The sequence below is a fragment of the Danio rerio genome, chromosome 4, assembly GCF_052040795.2.
Source record: "Danio rerio strain M-AB ecotype USA chromosome 4, GRCz13ab, whole genome shotgun sequence".
NCBI classification, from domain to species: Eukaryota; Metazoa; Chordata; class Actinopteri; order Cypriniformes; family Danionidae; genus Danio; species Danio rerio.
The window spans coordinates 60,407,186-60,431,697 of NC_141024.2; the positions used below are offsets into that span (position 1 = coordinate 60,407,186).

Sequence of the window (24,512 nt, forward strand, 5' to 3'; positions counted from 1 at the left end):
ACTCAAGGTCAATAAACAAAAAGGTAGACAAACAAAATGGGGAGAGCCTTTCTCTCCTTACTGCTGCCAACTCACTTCCTGTTTGCTCTATAGCCCCCTCAGGGTGGTGTGGCCGTAAGCAATGACAGCTGTCAAGTGTTGGCTATTGAAACTATGCGCAGCCCCAGGAGGCGAGCACAGATTAGCTGCCTGCAGCGCCAATGAGCTGGACAGCCGGAGCTGGGCAAGCTGTGAAGCACCAGATTCCATGTCACGGTACTGCGGTGTGGCTCCCAGGAGACAGCTCCTGCCAAGCTTGCATGTCAGGATGGCCGAGCGGTCTAAGGCGCTGCGTTCAGGTCGCAGTCTCCCCTGGAGGCGTGGGTTCGAATCCCACTTCTGACAAACCGAGCCTGCGGCAGTGCGCTCAGGCTGAATTCTTTAACTCTCTGCCCCCATGTCCGAATGATACAGTAACACTGACAAAGTGCCGCATCACGCGGGCTTTAATGCAAGTGCACTGAAAGGGGATCAAAAGAATTGTCCTGGGATGGTGTTGCTTTTTAAGGTTTGCAGGGCATTTTTTTCGTCAAATCCTCGTACAACGTCAAGTCATGACATTTGACAGATCCATGCCCTTGTATCGTGGATCATCCAGTGAGCAGAGAGCCAATTGAGAATGTGCGTCAAAGCAAATCTGAATGTTTCCGCCCAGTTGCTAACAGGAGACCCTCCGCTTGTAAAGCCATCGTGATAACCACAGGAGCCTCCGGTTAGGGTGAGAGCACTGTCTTGTGGTGCCAGCGCAGAGAGACGGAAAGTCACTTTCCACAATGTTTTCATTCAATGTTCTACGCTGGTGGAATCACCTTCCCATTCCCACTCGGATTACGGATACACTGGTGTCCTTCAAACGACAGCTAACACCCATCTCTTCAGAGTACACCCGAACCCCGGTGAATATCCCTCTCTCTTAAGAAAACGAAACTCCTACTCCAGCACTAAATTCTCTGAGCACAAACAAATTACTTGGAATAAATAGCCCTTTTTCGTATGCATTGCCTCGTCTTGTTGAATATCTCCACTATTGTATGTCGCTTTGGACAAAAGTGTCCGCTAATTGTATGCTTCCGCCCAGTTTCGAACAGGAGACCTTTAGCGTGTAATGCAAACATGATAAACACTACACTACGGAAACCAATAGGCCAGTGCTGCTTCAAGTATTTATAGTCTTTTTTATAGAGCTGTCTTGTACGGTCTGCACCGTGAAGGGCCAGCAAACGCACTGGCCACCTGCTCATGCACAACACAAAGCTAAAAGAAATAAGATTCTACGCAAGTTTGCGACACCGCGAGGGGCGGTAAACACTGAGCTGAATTCAAACTTCTAGCCTCACACCGCTCTGCAGAAAGAATGTTTTCAGTGAACATCAGTACTCAACAGAAGCCTGATTTGACAATTGTCATAAAAGCCAGAGGTTGGGGACCTGGGGACCTTTCGCGTGTGAGGCGAACGTGATAACCACTACACTACGGAAACCTTCAGGCAAATCGAGCTGATAACCCTTTTTGATTGGGTGCCTGTCGACGATCATTGCTGGTGTGGCAGTGGATGCTATTATTTTCTCGCCAAAAGAAGAGCACTGTTTCTGCTCGGTTTCGAACCGAGGACCTTTCGCATGTTAGACGAACGTGATGACCACTACACTACAGAAACCCACAAGTGCTTTCACCAGCGAAGTTAGGCCTGCAAGGATAAAACAAGGCGTACGCGTTGGTCAATCGAGCGGACAAAGCCAACTCAGCGTGACAAGCTCCCTGCAGGTATTAGGGCCAATTTACAATCCGGGCCCAACACAGCTGTACAGGTCCCTGCGAAATGTCCCCTTTCGTCACATTTGAAGCACCTGAATTCTGGGCGTTCCTTCATCACATTTTCTGAGCTCATGCATAGTCGACAGGTTTTTACCTGATTGGTGTGCATGACTCTAAAGTGCTGTGGTCCTTCCGCCGTCTTGATCACATGTTTTTGGATTTGTCAGGGAAACCAGAGCACCCAGAGGAAACCCACACGAACATGGGGAGAACATGCAAACTCCACACAGAAACACCAACTGACCCAGCTTAGGCTCGAACTAGTGACCTTCTTGCTGTGAGGCGAACATGCTACTCACTGCACCACCATACACATTTTTTTCTAAAATGTATATATATTTTAAGTCTTAGCTCTGCAATTTAACTATTTTTGTGGCAAATATTTTTTCATTATCTTTCAAACAGTAGGCTGAAAAAAAACTAATTTTAGAATAACAATTAAATTGCCGGCAATGTGGTGGCGCTGAGGGTAGAACGTTTGCCTCAGTAAGTAAGTCGTTGGCTCGAGCCTCAGCTAGGTCAGGTGGCATTTCTGTGTGGAGTTTGCATGTTCTCCCTGTGTTTGTGTGGGTGTCCTCTGGGTGCTCTGGTTTCCTCCACAAATCCAAAGACATGTGGTACAGGTAAATTGAGTAGGCTCAAATATATATATATGTGTGTGTTTGGATGTTTCCCAGTGATGCATTGCAGCTGGAAGGGCATCTGTTGTGTAAAACATGGATGGTGCTGGATAAGCTCTTTGGTTATTCCATTGTAGCAACTCCAGACTAATAAAGGGACTAAGCTGAAAAGAAAATTAATGAATTTAGTCGGAATTTAAAGGTTTTTGCATCTGATTTCAATATATATATATATATATATATATATATATATATATATATATATATATATATATATATATATATATATATATATATATATATATATATATTTGGCATTATAAGCTAAGCTTATTGTGCTGTAGGTTTTTGCTTCTACATTTTACCAACAGTAAACCGGAGCATTATTGAACAAAGAAACATACAAAAGAACCCTTCCTTTTCATTGATACAACCTTTATGCAAAAATCTCCAAAAATGAGGTCTCTACACTTTTGAGCGAACTCTGTTCATTTTCCTGGTGTGAAGCTGATTCTGTTAAATTGCTCCCTGTTCGCAAAGTACAGCACTGCAATTGCAGCGAGTTGGGCCACTGCATTTTGAGAGACACCTTCTCTCTGGAACGCTCTGGTCATGGTTGCTCCACGTCTTGTCAGCTTTAAAAGCCTTTTGTAGCATGTATGACATCACAAACATTATTAGCTGAAAAACTATTTAAAACAATTAATACCTTTATGACCAAATAATTACAATGCAACCACCTATCGAAAGCCTAATGAGCACATAAACTTACTATATACTTATATAAATAAGTATCAAATGCACATTTGTTTGTGTGTGTGTGTGTGTGTGTGAGTGTGAGTGAAAGACAGCATGTAGTAGTGTGTGTAAGAGAGAGAGCCAGTACATGTTTATGAGAAAGCATGTAAAAGTGTGTGTGTGAGAGGGAGGGCTTATCTTTGTGAGTGAGAGCATGTACATGTGTCTGTGAGATGTCTATGTGTTTGTGTTGGCAACATTGTATCATTTACAGTCATGCTAAAAAAGTCATTCTGAATTGAATTGAGATAGAATGTAGGTGTGTGTGAGAAAGAGCATGTACAAGAGTGAGTGTGTTAGTGAGAGTGTGTACAAGTGTGTGTGTGAGTGAGACTAGTTAGTGTTGTGCTGAAATTTGATGTGTCCTGAAAACTTGTCAGACCAAACAGTTATTTACTTCTTGGTTTTATTTATTTAATAAATGCATATGGTATTTAAGCAAAGTTTTATGGGAACTGGATATAATTATAAAGAATAATATTTTGTACATAATATAATCAATTTTATTTTAAAATTTTATTTTAAATAATAATAGGCCTACACACACACACACACACACACACAGTCTAAAAATTGATTATTAAGCATGTAATATACACCCAGTCTAAAGCATGAAGTTTCCAGAAGCACTCAAACTGCTCAAGGCTGGGCTAATGCTGAGGTTTCATCTTTGGGTAGAGACTCAATAATATCCATCTGCACAGTGTGACATCACATTCGACTGGCACGTGTGTGTGTGTGTGGCTTTTTTTCTGTGTTAGTGGGTGAGGCCGCAGTTTTCAAATCTCCCGGGTTTGCGCACGCAACTACTTGTGTTTCGTAGATACAACATCATGAAACATCTAATGACTCGTTATCAAGACGACTCATTTGAAGCACTATGAGTCGACTTTTTTATAGATGAATCAACAGTTTTAAACATTTTACACTTACAGATTTAAGCCTCAGCTGGATATTTCACTTCACTTAGAGCTGTGTTACACACTACATGAAAGGGCATTTTCAAAAACCCATAATATGGGCTCTTCAACAAAATAAATACACTATTTAAATAAAATGTGCAATAAAATAGAAATCAACAAGTGAAATAGAAGAAACTGTAGAACTATTATGGTTATAAACTATATAAATACACACACATGTAAGAGTCCATCTATTAGTCCCATGACGGAGCTAACAGCATGGGTGAAGGTTAAATGTAAACCTTTAAGCACATGTGAAAAGAAATATTTTTGTTCGTTATAATTTATTTTAATTTGTTTCTAGCTCTGAATTTTAATCTGACTCCAATTTATAATAATTTTAGATTTAGATTCATCTAATTCAAGCTGATTACCTTATAGGTTGTGATTAGGTCTAATTTAGATTGATTAACCTAATAAATCCTTATATTCAATTAATGTTTCATCGTTTACTCAAAGTCGCTTAGAGTCAGTATGCTGGCCAGTTTCATCTGCTCACGGACATATCTTCTCCAGTTCCGATTCTTAGCAGATAAGCTAATTTCCTTTAAGTAATAATAGGCCACCCCATGCTTGTTCATACTTAAAGAAAGTTTGATTTAGCTCCTAGATTATATCATACCCCTAGATGATATCATCAGTGATTGTCAGAAATCAACAGGTCTCTAATGCTGTGCCCATGCTCCATCCATTGAGCCTGAATGGATGACTAATCCTGGTTGTAGGCTGCGGAAACATCAGCCTAAACAATCTACTAGATTTAAATGATTTCAGGAGATATTAGAGTTAAACAAGAATTTTAAATTTATTTGTCAGAAAAAGATTTTCTATTGCAGTTCACATAATTAAACCAAATAAGCCAATCAAGATTGTACAACATAATTTACTTAAAGATACATTTAAGAGTTAAAGAGGAATACCTGACCATGTAGAAATACATTGCAGCATATAGGTCCTGATGCAGAGCTCAGAGACTCACAACCTGCAATGGGGTATCCTGACTACAGGATCACACGGACACTTCTGCATCCTTTGCCTAAATACTCAAATCATCATAAATTCAAGACAATAAAAGCTTCACCAAGACTCTTGCCTGGTCATGAGTTGACGCGAAGACCATTTTCCCTGGAGTGGAGCATCTGGCAAAGATCTTATTAAAGTAAAACCCAAATTAACTGATATAAAGGAGATTGCAAAATATTACAGTGAAAATTAAGACCACTTTACCAATCACACAGAGACATTTCAAATCACACCAAACATGAATATAAAGCCACAAGATACACCATATTAAAAACTTAAACATTCGGTGTGGAATGTGAGTGAGCTGCTCTGGTGGAGAAGGTAAAGTCCAGGGCAAAGAGGGGGGCTCAGGATGCATGATCGAGACAACCTGAACAACAGGTTTTCCAGCTGATCTTCTTCTCACATTGAAAAGTTTATTGTTTTAGTGCCTGACCATTCTCATGGTCTTGTCTCATGTGGAGTTCTATAACAGTTTGCAGATTTTAATATTATGGAGAGATATAGCCATCCTTACATTATTATGTGCATATCTGATCTTAAACTGTAGTTCTCCTGTACACTGCAACGAGAACCTAAGTCAATAATATTTATGTAAAACTGAATTTTGTTGCATCATATGATTATATTTTAAACTTCTCATAAAATCATCAAACAATGTGTACCTAAAAAGCATTTTGTAAAAAATAAAAAAGGTCTGTCCTATTGTCACTAAGTTATTTTTACTTTTTTTCTACTGGATATGTGGTTTATATCTAGTATATAACTATTGATTTGTCTATTTGCTGGCTTGCTATCAGAAAACAAACACTAAGCTAGGCGATAAATGAATTAAATTCTACAATTACAAGTGATTTGTAATTTGTTCATTTATACCCCATTTTTGTTTAATAATGTTTTTCTATGCAGACTTTATGTGTTGGTCTAATATGTGTATAAAGAAAGATTTTATTTGCATTTACTCATTTAGCAACTTTTATCCTGCAACCAACAACTAATGACAAAAGAAGAAACAGACTCAGCCTACCAAAAGTTCAGAGCTTGTGTTTTTAAATGCTAACAAACCTTAAGCCAAGTCCAACAAGTAAAGCCACACAGTATTGTTTTAAAGCTTATTTAATTATTATTATTATTTTTTTAAATGCACTGTTCTATTCTAAAGTCAAGTTGTTAAGTTCATTGGGCCCTGTGGCTTTTGTTTTTTATTTGTATAATTTTTCACTTGAATTGCTGTTTCATAAAGACATCTATTGTGAAGAGTTGCCATATTTGATGTAAAGCTTTTATGGCACTAACGTGTTATTTAATTTAAAGCTTACTTGTTTTTATTTATTATAAAGCCTAGCTTGATGTGCTTGATGTTTTTCTTTTGATTATTTTATTGTTGTGAAAAACTATTCACAAAGACAATTTGATTTATTAAATAACTCATCTCTTATGCTTTCTTTCATGTTATGTGACAAAAGAATGAATGACTCGGATAAACTAAAAGATTAATTAATTCGCTCATGCGCACATTGTGTAGTGTGAGACAAGATCAGTTCATTTTTCGAGTCCTCTATCGGGTCTGAGTTGTTCGTTCACCACGTGAAAGACTAAAGCCTAGCCAATTATATGCATTTAGAGCCAGAAAAAGAATTGATCTGTTCACCTCTCGAGTCCTCAGGTTTGAGTCATTCGTTCAAGTGATGACCGAACGACTCAAGAACCAGAAGACTCGAAAGGTGAACTAATTATCATGGCTCCTATCGGCTCAGACTGGGTACATTGGTTAAGTTTATATGTGACTGTCAGTGTAATGTGAACGCACCACTGACATTTGAAGACATGAAGAGGTGAGCAGGTAAACATTGAATTATTATTTTCTCATTCTTATAGTATTCTATTTATGACTTATTTGTTGTGTAATCAACCTTCTGGGCTAGTTGTAGATGTGTTTGGAAGCAGTTTGTAACATTTTAATACAATTTTGGCAGATTGAACCGAATGAACAAAATGACTCGAAAAAAGATTTGTACATCTCGATGAACGAGACTCAAAGATCCGAGTCAGTAAAATGATCCGAACTTCCCATCACTATTGAGTATGCGAAATTCTGTTGTACGCCGCTGCAAAAAGGGGCGGGATTAAACAAGATGATTAGACATGAATGGTTTCTCTCCAGTGTGGATCCTCATGTGTCGATGAAGGTTTGATGAAAAGTTAAAACTCTTCCCACACTGAGTGCATGTGAATGGTTTCTCTCCAGTGTGGATTCTCATGTGTTTATAAAGGTCTGATGAGCAGTTAAAACTTTTCCCACATTGAGTGCATTTGAATGGTTTCTCTCCAGTGTGGATTCTCATGTGTGTATAAAGGTTTGATGAGCAATTAAAACTCTTCTCACACTGAGTGCATGTGAATGGTTTCTCTCCAGTGTGAATCCTTATATGTTGATGAAGGTCTGATGAGCGGTTAAAACTTTTCCCACATTGAGTGCATTTGAATGGTTTCTCTCCAGTGTGGATCATCATGTGTCGATTAAGGTGTGATAAGTGGAAGAAACTCTTCCCACACTGAGGGCATGTGAATGGTTTCTTTCCAGTGTGGATCCTCATGTGTCGATGAAGGTTTGATGAAAAGTTAAAACTCTTCCCACACTGAGTGCATGTGAATGGTTTCTCTCCAGTGTGGATTCTCATGTGTGTATTAAGGTTTGATGAGCAGTTAAAACTCTTCCCACACTGAATGCATGTGAATGGTTTCTCTCCAGTGTGAATCCTCATATGTTGATGAAGGTCTGATGAGCGGTTAAAACTTTTCCCACATTGAGTGCATTTGAATGGTTTCTTTCTAGTGTGGATCCTCATGTGTATATTAAGGTTTGATGATTGGCTGAAACTCTTCCCACACTGAGTGCATGTGAATGGTTTCTCTCCAGTGTGGATCCTCATGTGAATCTTAAGATTGCCTTTTCTTCCAAAACTCTTTCCACACTGAGTGCAGGTGAAACGATTCTTGTCTCTCCTTTTCAAAATATCATCAGTCTGTAAATTAGTTTTTTCCTCAATTTTGACATGATGTTCCTCCTCTTTACTCCCCTCATACTCTTCAATTAGGTCTGAAAAAAAAAGAAAACACTAGTTGTTATCAAGTCTTAAAAACTCTCATCAAAAGCTGAAAAGTGAAAAGACACTGGAAACATTGGCTACACACACTGTAATTTTGATGCACAGTAAATGTAAAATAAATCAAATCATATTGTGTTTGGTCCATTAACGTGTAATTTATTTATTATTTAAGTAGATTCAATTTAATTAATCTTTATTTATTTAGTGCTTTTACAATGTAAATTGTTTCAAAGCCGCTTAACATAGAAGTTATAGTTTATGGATATGCACAAACTCTGCTGACATGGTTCCGGTAGAATATCAGTCAGGTTCTTTACGTCCGCATAGCGAGTTCTACAGCTAAATTTAATTTTGCGGCGAAACCTAAACGCATCAGAGGATGGCAAAGAAGGGAGATTTACTCTTAAATTGATGAGGATCTAGTGCCAGTGGATGTCCAGCATCTGGAACATCATTATTGTTCAGTACCAGAACCCAAAATAGTTTTTTAATACACCAGATCAGTCTGACAATCTCTGTGAAGAGGTGGAATGACTATAAGGAGACTGCTTCGATGCTGCTTTTATTGCTGTTATAAGGTTCTAAAGGTACAGTTAAAAAATAATGTACTAGAATTTACATCATTTAGAATGTAATAGGCAAATAACAGTCTGAAACAAACGTGTCAAGCGCAAGTATTTATATGAAAAACCTAATCAGAGTACCCGCAGTACCGATGGGTGTTACGGCCCTTGATTACTATATGAGGGGTGCCAAACACACCGTGTGAAGTACTGCTCATCAGCACCAATCACCTATTGTGCAGTTCTGTACACTGGAGACCTCTTTTGGTTACTGAAACAGCTTTAGCTATCAGTAATGAAGAAATTTCTACATTAGAAGCATTACCACCACACAGTGTTGGGCAGTAGCGTCGCTACAAGTAGTGACGCTACTAGCTTATCTACATTTCTCAGTAGTGTGGTGGTGGCGTCACTACTTTTTAAATTAAATAGCTTTTGTGTAGCGAAGCTATTATTTTAGTCAAGTAGCGTTCACACAAGTTACATTTACCAATCGCAGAACAATAAGTGACAGTACTGACATTCACGGAGCTGTGAGGCCGGTGTCCAGCCGATGAAACTAAATCCATAATGAGGCGAGAAAGACAATTTCTTTTTCTTCCTGTTTTATGGTGGTCAGGATTCTGTTTATCCAGAGTTAGAATGACCCAGGGTTAACAATTTTTTTTTTTTTGCATATCATCAGCATGCTGTAATCCATTTCTTAATCAGCAAAAGTCATTTTTAGACTAGTTTGTTGGCCAGTTGAAGTCAGTGCAATGCTAAATGTTATTGTTCCATTATAATTTGTTTGCTTTGCCTCATGTCATCCCACAGCAACATCATATAGTTTATAATAAATAATTATTTTAGTGTCCATTTCATTCAGCAGATTTCAAATTAGTGCATAGTGCATTAGTGAATAATTAAACCATTATGATAAATGGAGTTAAAATGACCTTTTTGAATATAAAGTGGAAAGTTGTATTGAGATGGATTGTTGGTGATTGTATGGGTTTCGGCCAGATTGGGTAGCAAAACATGATAAAAGGAAAATGAAGACTTGTTTAAAAAGATTTAGGACCTACAACACAATATTTCAGTAAATTTAGGACTTTTTAAAGCCTGAAATTTAGATTTTGGATTTTACGACATTTTAAGACCCAGCGGAAACCCTGTTTAAAATAGTCCTGGTAATTATTATAATAATGATGTAATTCTAACTCAAATACTATCTGTGAGAACTAGCAACAACTTCTAAAAACAACTTTAAACCCATAAAGTTGATCGAAAAAAGGGGAATTGTGATCAACGTGACATATGCAAGTGGAAAGTACTAAGCCAACACTCTCACTGTAATAGCAGATATCTTCTATGGCAGGGGTGTCCAAACTTTTTGGGCCGAGGGCCAGATGCAAAAAAAAAAATGGTGTCCCAGCCAAATTTTACATATATCACACAGACACGCATATATATATATATATATATATATATATATGGATGGATGGATGGATAGATGTGTGTGTGACTAGAAAGACTTAAGTTTTTAAAAAACTTGAATCTTCTCTGGGAAAATTACAGTTGCAACACTCATCCTTTATAAATTCTCCTTCAGTGAAGGGTTTCCTGTGCTGTGCGATCAGCTGAGCTACCTCATAACTAGTCAAACTGCAAAAAATGCTTTTCTTACTTAGATTTTTTGTTGTCTTGTTTTGAGTCTAAATATCTAAAAATTCTCCAAATAAATTGTCTTGTTTTGAGAAAATAAAATGCTAATATTTTCCTTAATATGCAATTCTTTCCTTAAAACAAGCAAACTAATCTGCCAATGGGGTAAGCAAAATAATCTTATGTCAAAAGAAAAAACAAGATTATTTTGCTTACCCCATTGGCAGATTATTTTAGCTTGTTTTAAGGAAAAACTCACTTAATATTGGCATATTATTTCTCAAAACAAATTAGAAAATTCTCCTTTATTTAAGATTTTTTAGATATTTGGACTTGAAACAAGACAAAAAATATAAATAAAAAAATTTTTTTGCAGTGCAGTGTAGAATTTTCTTGCACTTTAATAGCACAAAAAAACTGCTGTTGTTGAGCTGATATGGCGCTGCTAATTGTTTTACTTTCTGATCTCATTCGGCACCAGTGTAAGAGCTGAAGGCCTGATGCTTTGTTTCTGAATGTCTTTTAATATTATATTCCTTCATTACTGCAACTGATTTCTGGCAAATTAAACAGATACATTTCCCGCTGACCTCTGTGAACAAAAATTCTTTGCCCCAACGTGACTGAAACTTCTTGCACTGACTGTTGATTTTCCTTTTTCTTGGTGCGCCATGGCTCGCCAAAATGTGATTATCAATTATGTTTCCTTCAGTTTGGTTGGTGAGTTTTACTTCATAACAAGAAGTAATGCGTAGTTTGGACACCCCTGTTCTATGGGAATACTGTAAGTCTAAAATCCTCAGCTCAGTTAAACTTTTTTATTTATTTATTGTTTTTATTTATTTTATATAGTGCCAGTGCTTAAGGACACTTTACAAACAGTAGGAGAACAAGAAAAGCAATAACCTTAAGAAGGTAGAGAAAATGGGAGACTAATAATACATAAAATGAATGACAAAAGACATGAGAAGAAGTAACGAAAGAAACTCATTCCTGTCTTTCAATGAGTGCTTATGCGAATTAAGGAGAACTAGGCAGCACACATTTAGAACTGCAAGATGGATTAAATTAGTGTTCTTATTATTAAAATATATCTGAATGAGGATCAAATGACTCAAATGAGTTGGTCTTTGAGAATGAAAACCAACCTGTTTGTTCCTGCAGATCTTCCTGTTTGACTGTGAATGTTTCTTCAATCTTCACATCTTCACTCTCCTCTTTAATAAACGCCATCTTTATAACAGTGTGGATATCAGTCGCTTCAGCAGGAGTTTTACTCTGCGTTTGGACACTTTATTCTGTTTAAAATTAACAAAACAATAAAAATGTCCTGTTTAAAACAAAACAAAACAAAATAACTTCTCTTCAATACTTGCTTCAACAGTTTCTTTATATGAGAGTAATTAACAAAAAGAAATCAGGTAAAGGAAAAGGTAATTAAAATATGTATTACACACATTTCTGTTAACTTATTCAAACAATAGACCTTCATTACTGTGAGTAAAATAGTACTACGTTGTATAAAGGGTTAAATAATATTGTAAACAGCAGGTTCATAATTTAGCATTGGATGAAAATCCTGAAACTTTATTCAATCAGTTTATATTTCTGTAAAAGTTTTAAACACAAACCTTTCTCCAGTTGAATTCCAGCGCAGGAGCGGCGCAGCCTTATGACGTCACACACCACGCCAAAATAAAAGTCTTTTTTGTTTAGATTTTTTTGCCACTTACTGTTGCAGTCATGACTTATTGATACATTTCTCCCTCGTTTTCCACTTTCTACTATATCTGCTCTCTCTCTCTCTCTCTCTCTCTCTCTCTCTCTCTCTCTCTATCACACACACAGCGAGAGAGGCACAGATAAACAGTATTTGAAGTTGATCAAAACCTTTAATCTAAACTTTTTAAAGACAATTTTGAAAAACTTTTTTTAATCCACTTTATGATGACTTGCAGGTCTAAAACACATTACTATTAATATCCAAATTTCATCCTTGTAATTATGACATCTACTTTCCTATTTCTACAACTTCATAGGCTATATTTAGGGTTTTAGTGCAGTCTAGGCACTCAGGCATTGTCTGCCACCTGTTGTAATCCCCTGAGAACTTTGCTCATCTTCAGAACACAAATGATGACACTTTAGATGAAATCTGAGAGTCCCGAGATGCTTAAAGTCCAGAAAAGTAACCAAAAATAAGTGGTTCAATTGTAATGGAGCCCCATCCTTTAAATGTCCATATAATGAAGCTCATTGACTGTTTGAAATAAAACTACAGTCCTGAGTATTTGTACATTTATGGGAAGATCTGTAATCTAATTATTTACCTTAATCTGAAAAAATAAAACAGTGTTATTAAGGTGTTTAACTTGAGTTGCTTCCAACATTTCCTTCACTCCTCCAGTACAATGAACAATGTAAAGATTTAAATTCATTAGCAAATTTAGTTTAATTTGAATAGAAGTAAAGTTGGTTTTATATTCAGATATTCAGACATTCTCCTTAATAATATCATTTCAGAAAAGTATTCATTGCAAACTCTAAATAGCAAAATCATATTAGCAGCAAATGACTATCAAAGTACAACATTGTTCACAGTCAAATAAACAGTGTTAATGCTGTTTTCAAGTCATACTGCATGCAAATTCCGATCGAATATTCAAAGTAACATGGTAAACAATATAGAGACTTCTAAATGAACGAATGTGTGAATATAAAACCAACTTTACCTCTATTAATTTGAAGGACAATAAGTGTTTATTTTCCCATTCATTTGCATAATGATAAAAGCTAATTGACAATAGAATTAGGTGGCTCAATAGTTTGCAGTATTAGTGAAAACAGAAGTTGAATACTTGAAAACTTTTACAACCCTTTTATATAAACCCTTTAATATTTCTTGTTGTACCTGTTGTTTTTCAAATGTTCCTCCGTGTTTAGTTTATTTATTTATCACACTGCAATAAAAATATACTTATTACTTTGAGTTTGTCACAGGGTTTTGACACAATTTGAGGTTTGTTTGCTGCTTTACTGTTTGCATGTTATTTGTAAAAAGTGCAGGAGCTTGACCAACATTTATTTCTTACTGCCAATTCTTAATACAACAACCGTGGTTAAATCAAAAATCTTTATTTATTTATTTTTTAATGCTGATGTCTCACTTAAAAGTTTTTTTTTTTTCAAAATTGTCTTTAAAATCATATTAAAGGTTATTTTGATCAACTTCACATACTGAATATCTGTGTGTTTGTGTGTGTAAGAGAGAGCGAGCAAGTGAAAAGTGAAAAACGATGGAGAAATGTATCAATTCATGACTGCAACAGTAAGTGGCAAAAAAGATAAACAAAAAAATGACTTTTATTTTGGCGTGTCGTGTGACGTCATAAGGCTGCACCGCTCCTGCGCTGTGTTTCAACTGGAGAAAGGTTTGTTTTAAAACTTCTACACAGATATAAAGCGATTGATTGTGGACAACATGTTTTTTCAGATGCATCAAAAAATCCAGATAATGACCAGCTATGAAAAGCATATGTAATTCCAAATAGAAAAATAAATTAAGGATTTCAAACAAATTATCAGTATACACAGGGGAAACGTTGGCAATAAGTTTAGCTGTACAATGGGTGAAAGATCTGGGAATAAAGGAAGTTTATAGAGGTAAAGTTGGTTTTATATTCACACATTCGGACTTTCCCCTTAATAATATAATTTCTTTAAAGTATTATTTGCAAACTCTAAATAGTGAAATCATATTAGCACTCAATGACTATCAAAGTACAACATTGTTCACAGTCAAATAAACAGTGTTAATGTTTTCAAGTCACACTTGCATGCTAATTCCTATCGAATATTCAAAGTAACATGGTAAACAATATAGAGACTTCTAAATGAATGAATGTGGGAATATAAAACCAACTTTACCTCCATGGAAGTTTCCGTTTGCTCAGATTGTATTTCTGCTCTTTTAAGCATTGAAGCAAAACACTCAGACTGTAGGCAAGATTTGGTTATCGAAATATTACAAGAGTTGTATAAATTCAAAGGAGAAAAAGTTAAGGTAGTGTTCCTGATAGAGGTAAAGTTGGTTTTATATTCACACATTCATTCATTTAGAAGTCTCTATGTTGTTTACCATGTTACTTTGAATATTTGATCTGACTTAGCATGCAACTATGACTTGAAAACAACATTAACACTCTTTATTTGACTGTGAACAATGTTGTACTTTGATAGTGATTTCGCTGTTTAGATTAGGCAAATAATACCTTTAAGAAATTATATTATTAAGGGGAAAGCCTGAATGTGCGGATATAAAACCAACTTTACCTCTATGTGTTCATGTGGGTGCCGGCTCATGTGGGATTAAAAGAAAATGAATCAGCAGATAAAATGGCAAAGCAAGCTACGATGGAAGAGAATATAGGAATGGAAGTGAATTAAAGTAGAAGTGAAGTTAAAGCAATAATAAAGAAACAAATAATGGGGAAATGGCAGCACCAATGGGAAGCAGGAAAGAATGGAAGGCAAATGTACAATATTCAGCCAAAAGTGGGTAAAGGGAGGCACTCGAGTGGAGAAAGGATAGAGGATACTATATTACCCAGACTAAGAATTGGGCATACTGGACTTAACAGTACAATGAAGTTAATGGCAAAGCACAGAACAGGTCTATGAGTGTGGGAAAAATTAATCTCAACATGTGATCATGCATTGTGAGCGGTATAATGAAGAAAGAAGAACGTTATTGGAAGAAGTCAAGAAAGAAGGAAATTATTAGTTTACATTGAAATTTGTATTAAAACCCAGATGTAGGAAGGCATATTAAGTACACTGCATTGTTTAGATTTTTGAAAGACACAGGACTGATTAATAAGATATGATCATTAGAATTATTTTAATGTAAAATTATAAAGTTTAAGGCAGGGATGGAGGGAGTTATTTTCTGAACCGACATAGTGGGAGGAGTGAACAGAAGTCAGAAGAGCTGGAGACGCAGAGCTGGCGGATGCGAAGTCTCTCACTAGGTTAGGGGAAAAGATTATGGGAACAGAGTGGAGTCTCTAAATCAGGTTATAGGAAGGTGGCGGTAATGCACAAGAACTGATGCGATCCGCCAAATAAAAACGAAAGAAGAAGATAAAGAACCCAATTTATTTTAACTCTTTATACAACATAGTACTATTTTACTCAGAGGAATGGGGGCTATTGTTTGAATAAAGTAACAGAAATGTGTGTAATAAGTGTTTTAATAAAGGTTTAATTGATTAAATAGCATAATGTCATTCCATTCTAAGTGTACAACACTATAAGAAATGGAGTACTCGTTTTAATCAGCTCATTTGTGGCTATTGTTTCTTGCTCTGGCTCACCTGATTTCTTTTTTGTAATCACTCTCATATAAAGAAACTGTTAAAGCAAGTGTTGAAGAGAAGTTATTTTGTTTCTGTTTATTGTTTTGTTCATTTTAAACAGGATAAAGTGTCCAAACACAGAGAAAAACTCCCGCTGAAGCGACTGATCTCCAAACTGTTATAAAGATGGCGTTTATTAAAGAGGAGAGTGAAGATGTGAAGATTGAAGAAACATTCACAGTCAAACAGGAAGATCTGCAGGAACAAACAGGTTGGTTTTCATTCTCAAAGACCAACTCAGTCATTTGATCCTCATTCAGATATATTTTAATAATAAGAATACTAAATTAAATCCATCTTGCAGCCCTGAGTGTGATGTCTATTTTTTTTTTGCAGTTTTTTTTCAACATCTGACTTATATTGTTAAAAGCCTAATATAATAATATATATTTTTTTCCATAATATTTTTATTTTTTGTTTTCAGTTTGTACACATTGAAATACAACATTTTACAAACATTTTTTACAACAATAACCTTGTGGCAAAAGAACAAACAAACAAACAAATAAAATAAAACTAATTTTGTCATTAATGGTAATCTATTCAAACATGACAATTATAATCATACTGAGTACTAGGTACAGCAAATATTAGAGCACATGCACAATTAATCGAAAAAAGATCGCGATCTCGATTCGAACCCCTAGACGATCTTAATCCAGCATTTCTACGATTCTGCCAATCATTTTTTCAAGTTTTCTCCTGTGTGAGTTTAGAGTGCGCCTCCGCTTTTTTAGTTTATTCATGACAATTTGCTTTTGTAAAGGTGTAGAGGACATTATTTGGAAGACCTTTACAGAACATTCAGAACAATCTCAGAATGTTTAGGGGACCCAATTAGTTTTGTGTTTCTCTTCTCTGCTTATTAACAGCAGATGTTCATCATCAGTGCTCAATCATCACTTAAATAACCCCATCATTGTCTCATTAACTTTAACTCTGCAGCTGAGTAAATTTTGCTCAATCTAGAGAGGGACCAAATATTCTCTGAACTGAGAAAATTTTACTTTAAGGACTTTTCTGTGTAACCATTACTATAAAATAAATATTCAACACAAATGTCAATTACCAGTAAGAAAAGAAACTGTTGGATAAGTCAGGAACAATTGTATAAAATATCCGAGTGCTTTTAAGGACTAAACTTACTTGAAATTGGCGAAAGCAGCCGCATGAGCAGCTTTGTTGACAGGCAGAATGAGTGCCGTTGTTTAGGGATTAGGGAGTCGACTCTCTAGTGATCAGCGGTAAAGCCAGGAATTTGTGGAAATTAATTTCCAATATAAACAAATGCTGCAGAGTTACCACTAAACTCTGACCCTTTTCTTAAGCTCATCAGAAAGTGGCAATTGAGACCGTGACCATCTGTCTTTTGTTTATCTGAAAGACAAAGGTGTTAAGAGCCCAGAACTTGCTTCTTGATCTAATCAACTTTTGACATCGTCTCAAACTCAGAGATACACATGGATCAGTAAACTTGCATTTCACAAAAGAGACACAAATGGAAAATTTCACTTCATATACCTGTATATTCAAATGATCATGTATATATTTAATATGCACTGCTTGAAATACTTTACTGTATGAAACTTTGCTTATTAAGGTTTATATATGAATGCTTGGGTAAAGATCAACATTACATAGTGATGTTTAGACTCTATCTATTGCAAATAATGCCTTGGGTAAATTAGAGGTGGTTTGGAAAGTGAATTATGCATAGGAAAATATTTAAGACTCTTAAATATTATCATAGTTAACCAGTGGACTATGACTATGACAATCCCGCCTTCCAGAGAAAGTATTAAAGACATTGTCTTAAACAAAGAAGGCCTGTAAAAAGTCTGTTAAGTGTGGGTCCTAAAGAGTGTGTCCTAAAAGGTGGTCGAAGAGTGGTCAAAGTGTGGTTCATGGTGGTTTGTAGGGTTTTGTCCTAGACATCAGACCTTTTGCTGCGTGTTCCAGCAAAGATTTGGTAATTGGATTCACAGTGCTTTTTCCAAGGCGTCTGAACCATCGCATCAAGGCCACCACCTCCAAAAATCTGCGTGTCCCAGATTTCCAGGAACTCTACCTTCAAAAAAACGGCATCGGCGTGTTCCCAGCATCGAACCACCACCTCCAGAAATCTCCAATTTCTGCGTGTTCCAGAAGATACAGAATTTCTACGCTCAAGGATAAAGACGTCGGCGTGTTCCCGACATCGAACCACCACTTCTAGAAATCTCCAGTCTGCGTGTTCCAGAAACTACAGATTTCTTCCACTCAAAGCTCAAGAGACCCAAGTCTGCTCGTTTCATGCTTCAAGATCTGCAGGAAGATCCAACTTCTTCCATCCACTGCATCAAAGGCAGAAACGTAAATATTCCACTTTCCAACCCTTTAAATTAGACCTTTGCATAGTGTGTTTCAGTATAAAATATTCTAATTAATTAGATGTTTAAAACTGATATTCTTTAATAACAAAAACTTGCTCAGTTCTTTGTTATTGTAAAATAAGGTTTACCTTACATTAACTTAATCACCTTCATCACTCGCCTATGCACTTCATTTATTGTACATTTAGTAATTGTAGTTACCCTTGATTACTATTTTGTTAATAAATACACCTTTATTACAATTGTGTTTTCCTTGTGTTGATAATACAGAAAAAGGCTCTACAAGTCAAACGATCTCATTATCCTTCAGATTTGGCCAGATAATAAACTCCTCATTTGTATAATTTAACTAACAATATTTTATTGTTAATTATTTTGACAGTGGAAAGCTGTCTGGTGCCCCGTTTAAAAGGAGTTATTTATCTGTTATTTCTACATATTTGGTGCCCTGTGTATAAAATATCATAATTAATATCAATACCTAAATATTGATTTTAATATTTGATAAATCCAATTATCACTACAACTCCAAAAGTGTCGAACAGTTCAGTCAACTTCTCTTTCTTCCACACACCACATAATGCTGCCCACTTCAACTCTCTTCCTCTTTCTTTTTTTTTCAAATCTGTGTCTTATCAATATGACCAAAATGACTTTTATAATCAATTATGTAAGAAACTCTGAAAACTGGACTGACACTGTTTAAATTTACTATAACTTCTATGGTAAGTGGCTTTGGCACACTTTACATTGTAAAAGCACTAGATACATAAAGATCATTAAATTGATTTTGCTTAAATGTGTGCAAGGGACCAAACAAAATATGATCTGATTTATTTTAGATTTAATGGGCATCAAATTTACAGTGTGTAGCCAATGTTTCCAGTGTCTTTTCACTTTTCAGCTTTTGATGAGAGTTTTAAAGACTTAATGAAAACGAATGTTTTATTTTTTTTTTTTTCAGACCTAATTGAAGAGAATGAGGAGAATAAAGAGGAGGAACATAGTGTCAAAATTGAGGAAAAAACTCATTTACACACTGATGGTATTTTGAAAAGGAGAGACACCTGCACTCAGTGTGGAAAATGTTTCAGCCGATCATCATCCCTTAATAAACACATGAGGATCCACACTGGAGGGAAACCATATACTTGCACTCAGTGTGGGAAGACTTTTAACAGCTCATCACTACTTAATCAACACATGAGGATCCACACTGGAGAGAAACCATTCACATGCACTCAGTGTGGAAAGAGTTTTAACTGCTTATCACACTTTAATCTACACATGAGGATCCACACTGGAGAGAAACCATTCACATGCACTCAGTGTGGGAAGAGTTTCAGCCAATCATCTTCCCTTAATCAACACATGAGGATCCACAACGGAAATAAACCATTCACATGCACTCAGTGTGGGAAAAGTTTTAAAAGCTCATCACACCTTATTCGACACATGAGGATCCACACTGGAGAGAAACCATACACTTGCACTCAGTGTGAGAAGAGTTTTAACTGCTCATCACTACTTAATCAACACATGAGGATCCACACTGGAGAGAAACCATTCACATGCACTCAATGTGGGAAGAGTTTCAACCAATCATCACAACTTAATCAACACATGAGAATCCACACTGGAGAGAGACCATTCACATGCACACAGTGTGGGAAGAGTTTCAGCTGCTCATCACACCTTAATCAACACATGAGGATCCACACTGGAGAGAAACCATTCACATGCACTCAGTGTGGGAAGAGTTTCAGCCAATCATCACACCTTAATCACCACATGAGAATACACTCTGGAGAGAAACCATTCACATGCACACAGTGTGGGAGGAGTTTCAGCTGCTCATCACACCTTAATCAACACATGAGGATCCACACTGGAGAGAAACCATTTACATGCACTCAGTGTGGGAAAAGTTTCACTCGATCATCATCCCTTAATCTACACATATTAACCCACACTAGAGAGAAATCATTCATTTGTACTTAAGCAAGAGAATGGTCCCGTTTTCCCCATGCATAGAAGTAAATACAAAAGTTTAGTATCATTTTAAAGAAAACCCTTTAAAATTACATTTAATACTGTTGACAAGTACAATTATTGTTTATATTGTCTGTGTTAAAATAAACACACAAAAAAATTGCTTTTTATATAAACTGAAGTTTGAAAATGTGTAACTCAGGCCTTGAGTGCTCCAGCACCCTGGAACCAATTTCATTTCTTTCCAGTAGGTGTCGGTAAACACACAAAAAAGGAAATTTCTCTCTTTAATAATACATGCAAGAGTAATTCTATTCCAACTGCAAGAAGGAAACATGCCAAAAAATGTATTTCTGCCTACCTAATTTTGTAGTCTCCCCATACCCACATACAATACAATAAATGCAATATCTTATTGTCATTTTAAAGAAAATACTTTGAAATTACAAAAAAAAAACTGCTATAGGTGATACATATTATTATTATTATATATATTGTTGATCTTATGATGAACCACCTCAACACAAACCGCTTTTAGTTTTTTTTTTTTGGTTCTAAAGCCAGCCTTAGTGCATTACTCCGGCCCTGTGTGCTCTATCAAACCGAGGCCAGTTTTGTTTGTTACCAGCATGTCAGGAGGCACTGTAAAAAAATAATTTTGTCTTTATCATGTAGTTTGCAAGAATTATTTTAGTTCAACCTGTAAGAGTTGAAATATTGCAAATATTCTGATATCTTTGACAATTCAAAACATGAGCTGAAAACAGAGACTGGTGACTCCAAAACCCAGCAGGTGGGAATGCGGGAAAAACCAGTTCCTGCTGCATTTGCATCTGAGTCTGCTGAAACTCAGCTTCATCCACCCCATCTCACACATATGGTCATTTCAATGTTTAAATGTTCTAGATTAACCAAACTCACTTTAACTATCATGTATGATATCATTTGAAATGTCTCAGTGCGATTGGTACAATGGTCTCATTCTCTCAGAAATAGACATTATCAAAACAATAAATATATAACTTCAGGCATCTTTTGAACCACTGTGAAGGGTGTGACTTTTCCACAGGCAGCACTAAGTGTGAATGCCTTTTGTTTTACACACACCCCCTTCCTTGAGGGAATTCTTGGATTATTTAAGGTAAGGTTTGAGAAAGGCTCAGGGCGATTCTGCCTAACCAGATCAGCCCATAACCTGGAGCCTGCTCCATCTTATGTATATTTCAAAGTCAGGATATGCATCTTTTCATCTTGGATTCGTCTGTGATAATTTGATGTGTTGTATTGATCATTTATGAATTGACTGATTGAAATTGGCATAATACATTTACCTGACTAATAAATTGTTATGTTTTGAATTATTCAAGCAGAGTTTGTGTTATTATCTCTAGTAGATTGTGGTAATTTCATAGCACCAAAAGCCCCTGTTCAGGTTAGTAGCGGACTAGAACACGGTAGACGGAGCATTGCGGCACGCTATACGATGTCTCTAGAGCTCCGACTAACACATTGGCATTAATTCATGTATACTTAGGCTGTAAAAGGATATCTAAGGGGATAGTCCTTCACCTGATAAACTTATAATTCTTTTTAGATAGTATAGTGATTATTCGAAGTTACTAATAGTTTAAGTACGACTGGTCTGCTTAATTCTATAGTAATAATCATTATATGACTAAATAGCTCTGTTTGATTTAGGAGGTAGCAGACCTATGGGGACCGCATAAAAAATATCCTAATCTGAGTAAGTAGGGTTCTGCCTTTTTAGGATAGCGGTCAATCGCCACTGTTTAATGACCAAGACTGACATGCTTGTGTTTAAGAAATTGTATACTCGGCCGGTATAAGATTCAGGATGTTATAGGAATCCCAATGAACGAGAATAACATAAAATGATGAACCGAAGAGAATATTCAATCATAATCTAAATTAATGTGAACGGAAACAAAATAACCTTCTCAATGTTTTGTAATTGGAGTCAGATAAAACGAGGATAAATATATTAATATTCTAAACCACCTCATACTAAAATTGGAGTCAGATATGAGCTAAGTTTAATATAAATCAACATTGTGCACTGGAAAGGCCGAACATGCAGTGAACCTTCATCCACCAGTGGATACCGTCATTGGACCGACTGGCTGGACCTTACAAAATAACCAAAAGGTGGGAAAACACAACTTTTCTGTAATTCAAATCACCAAGTTTCCTACCTGTCAAAAGTGAAAATCAAGATATTACAAGGCTTATTATCTCAAAAGTCATAATTTTACTTATTTATAACCACATCAAAATCATAACACTATATCAAAAAAGCAAATGGCACAGTAGTACTTTTTTTCCCTTGATCCGGTTTTTCTAAAACATAATTTGTTCTGACAAAAATCTTCTTTTAGGGTTCCTTTCCTTTTTTAGAAGCCATTTTTAGAGTTTTGAACAAACCTGTATACCTGTATAACAAACCTGCGCTGTTATATGGAGAGTCTGACCTATGTGTTTGTTTACGCACAGCTTTGTGCGTGGGGGAGAGCCCACCTCTTCCCATTTATTCGGCAGTATCTCCGCCACTGATTGGCCGATCTCATGTCGCGATGTATCAACATAAAACTGAGTGTGTCGCCTTTTCAATGATATATATATAACTTCTAGATGGGCCGACGCTATCTCGAATTTTGGAATATCATGTCCCAAATTTGTTGCGGTTGATACTTACAAGCAGGGGATTACCCCACCCAGCACGACACGTTATTTCAACGTCGTTTATTGGGCTAAATCAAGTCGGCCCGTCATAGACTTCATTTAGTCCAAATATCGACATCGAAAATTAATCTGTATTTGGTCCGTTGGATTTGGTCCAGACATAGACCAAATATCGTCGTGGTCTTTGTTTTGCCCGTTGGATCTGGTTCACATTTAGCCCAGTATTAGACTTGAACATATGGTCATGAAGAATTACATGAGTTCCTCACAAAATGTTTTACATCTTTTGCTTTCTTTCCAGTCCAATGTAGAAAGCCAAATATATTTATATGAATAGCGGTTTCGTGCCATTTACATTTAATTTATGCCAAACAAATTACGACGTTACAGCAGTTAACTCCTTCAGTATGTTCCCTGCTGCTTCATGCACTGATGCAAATTCTTTTCAGGTAAGTCGATTTGTTGATAAAGCAAAAGATTCCTACAAACATTGTAACAAATAATGTAAATTAACATTTTAAGTCCATCAGCGTAAAAAATAGATTTAATAAAATTGCAATACACTTCATAATGCCTTTTTGTTTATGCTTTAATCTATTCATCTTGTTATTTATAATTTATAAATTAACTATAATCCTATTTGCTGTAACAACAGGCTAAACACAGGATGCACATCAATACACGCATATTTTTACAAATTAATTGAAGGATTAAATTATTTCAACAATGATAATTTTCTACATAAATATGAAAATCACTATCTTCATGCCTTCTTACCTCGGGGCTTGGCCCCCTCATCAGACAACAATACAACATTTTTTTTTTTGCGATTCGTTTCATAACCGAGAAAGCATAGCTACGATGTGATGAAAAACATGGTTTTGGCAAGCCAGGCTCATTTACAATCTTGAATAAAGTATAAAGTTACTGCTTTTCTTTGATCTCTTGACTCGCGTGGCCGTGTGTCCCTGACCTGTGTCAACGATATTGAGAGGTCAGTAAAACTGAACATTTCAATATCTCGACTCGAAAGCCGTGTAGAGTTCTGTCAATTGACGTGTTGTCCTTTTTCCATTAAAATATCTCAAATGATCATATGTGATCTCCTCAACTGACAAGGGAAAAACGTCAAAAACATACTAGATGCTTTAAACTGTTGTTAGTGACAGCACAATACAATATTGAAAATTCTGAAATCAATAATGATTTTTAAATAAATATTTGTCAATACTAGATGTGTTAAAGAGCAGGTCATTGCACACACATAGGCATATAGAGCACTATGATAATGCTAAACACCATGTGTGTCAATTAAAACACGTTATATGCAAATTAAACTCTGAACAATGTTTTTGATAGGCTATAAATGATCATGTATTTTTCTACAAGTAAGATAATATGCAAAGATGTGCTGTTAAAAAATTTGTTCATATTATAAAAATAATTTTAAATAT

At 36.0% G+C, this 24,512-nt stretch overlaps 4 protein-coding genes and 1 non-coding gene across 8 annotated transcripts in view; 3 read left to right on the forward strand and 2 right to left on the reverse strand.

Moving 5' to 3' along the window:
• LOC137489694 (uncharacterized) overlaps positions 1-24,499 on the forward strand; it is a 247,946-nt gene extending 223,447 nt beyond the window's left edge. The window contains exons 1-3 of one of the 2 annotated variants that reach the window (XM_087250288.2): positions 13,963-14,008; positions 16,056-16,205; positions 19,331-24,499. In XM_087250288.2, coding sequence (XP_087106414.1) covers positions 16,121-16,205; positions 19,331-20,367 — 1,122 coding nt within the window. In that variant the 5' untranslated portion in view covers positions 13,963-14,008; positions 16,056-16,120 and the 3' untranslated portion in view covers positions 20,368-24,499. Of the gene's footprint in view, positions 1-13,962; positions 14,009-16,055; positions 16,206-18,911 lie in introns of those variants that run through there. The other variant, XM_087250290.2, reaches the window with a different exon arrangement.
• Positions 1-24,512, forward strand: part of LOC141381800 (uncharacterized) — an 887,475-nt gene that overhangs the window by 660,820 nt on the left and 202,143 nt on the right. The gene's annotated exons all lie outside the window — the stretch shown is intronic.
• Positions 1-24,512, reverse strand: part of LOC137491131 (uncharacterized) — a 246,740-nt gene that overhangs the window by 103,829 nt on the left and 118,399 nt on the right. The gene's annotated exons all lie outside the window — the stretch shown is intronic.
• trnal-cag (transfer RNA leucine (anticodon CAG)) lies at positions 302-384 on the forward strand. The gene has a single exon. It is a non-coding gene; the product is annotated as a tRNA-Leu (tRNA).
• LOC137489693 (uncharacterized) lies at positions 5,021-12,264 on the reverse strand. Of its 2 annotated transcripts, none has more exons than XM_087250359.1 (3): positions 12,209-12,264; positions 11,726-11,875; positions 5,021-8,357 (listed from the first exon to the last, which is right to left on the reverse strand). In XM_087250359.1, the coding sequence occupies exons 2-3, from the start codon at positions 11,808-11,810 to the stop codon at positions 7,384-7,386; spliced, it is 1,059 nt and encodes a 352-aa protein (XP_087106485.1). In that variant the 5' UTR covers positions 11,811-11,875; positions 12,209-12,264; the 3' UTR covers positions 5,021-7,383. The 2 variants fall into 2 exon arrangements, with proteins under 2 accessions (XP_087106485.1, XP_087106486.1); XM_087250360.1 differs by having other exon boundaries at positions 11,726-11,907.